This window comes from Nanorana parkeri, unplaced genomic scaffold (genome assembly GCF_000935625.1).
Source record: "Nanorana parkeri isolate BGI_ZX_2015 unplaced genomic scaffold, ASM93562v1 scaffold132, whole genome shotgun sequence".
Lineage (NCBI taxonomy): Eukaryota > Metazoa > Chordata > Amphibia > Anura > Dicroglossidae > Nanorana > Nanorana parkeri.
The window spans coordinates 14,568-15,855 of record NW_017306400.1 but is presented as its reverse complement, the minus strand read 5'-3'; the positions used below and the strand labels follow the sequence as shown (position 1 = coordinate 15,855).

The 1,288-nt window shown below is 38.5% G+C and overlaps 1 protein-coding gene across 2 annotated transcripts in view; it reads left to right on the top strand.

The window, feature by feature from the left end:
• The window catches only part of TMPO (thymopoietin), a 23,655-nt gene extending 22,661 nt beyond the window's left edge, over nt 1-994 (top strand). For both annotated transcript variants that reach the window (XM_018553879.1, XM_018553878.1), the window contains one exon: nt 690-994. In XM_018553879.1, coding sequence (XP_018409381.1) covers nt 690-975 — 286 coding nt within the window. In that variant the 3' untranslated portion in view covers nt 976-994. The remainder of the gene's footprint in view (nt 1-689) is intronic.
• The last annotated feature ends 294 nt before the right edge of the window (nt 995-1,288 follow it).

Here is a 1,288-nt window from a genome sequence, read left to right as displayed (position 1 = left end):
GGGCGGAAGCTGGGGTGTGGGCGGGGCGGGAGCTGCGGCCGGTCTTTACACTTAAAATTCAGTTTATGTGCAGCTACCCCGAAAGTAAGACCTAGCGGATTTCTGTGATATAAGACCTACCACCGAACTAGGTCTTATTTTCGGGGTAGGTCTTATATTACAGAAATCCCCGAAGATAGCGCTAGGTCTTACTTTCGGGGAAACACGGTAGCATTACTTGTGCACTTTGAGGGTAGAGTTAGGTCTTGTGAGTAAGAGGTCAGGGGTCACTTTAAATCTTTGCTGCTGCCATTATGCTGATAACACAGATGTTAAGTGTGCGTAACAGTATTGCATACCAGAGGTCGGCGGTCTAGAGAAATGTAAGCTACTACAGGGCACATTGTTTAAGAATATTATGGTTATTAGATCCTGAAAAAAGATGCCTGCGATCAACTATAGGATATAAGGGTCACCCACGGTTAAATGAAGTCAAGCTAAAGAAAAAGGAGTAAATATAAATCTTCATATATAAACTTGCAGAATTATAATATAGGAATAACTTCACATTTTTTTAATGGCCTTAATGAATTATTCTTTCAACTACTGCAATCCCTTTTTGATCCAATGTATGTTATTACAAAGATACATGTCTCTGTATTCACTACTGCAATTTCTGTATGCTCACCGGTTTATTTATCTGCCCTCAGCGCCTCATGCCGCAGGCCGATAAAAGGAGCTGCAGGTCGTCCTATAAGTGAGAATTATGAAGAAGGTTACACTTCCCAGTATGCCCCAAAGTACTATCCAGTACATGGATCGAAGGTCACAAAACCGAAAACTGGACGATCGATCTCCATGTGGATAAAGATCCTTATCTTTGTTATTTTGGCTGTGTTTTTATTCTTGGTTTATCAAGTTATGGAGACAAATGAAGGGAATCCTTTTTCTGTTTTCCTACAGGGCATTCAGCGTCTGAATAAAGGTAGAAACTGATTTTCAGGGTTTTTTTGTTTGGTTTTTTTTTTAATAACAGTCCTAGGATTACAGAAACAGCAGTTTGTCTCAAACTTTCTTCAAATTATGACTGCACTTCAAATTCTCCTGTACATTAATAAAGATGGTACATATGGACATACCCAATTCATATTTACTGTGGACAGCAACAGAGGAGGACTGTGCCATAATAAATGACATTATTTTATTAGATTTCTGGAACATTTTGTAGCAGTTATTTTTAACAGTAACGCTTTAGTTAGTTTTGATGGAAAACATTTTTGAATCCTGAATGCAGAAATTGTAATGTGAA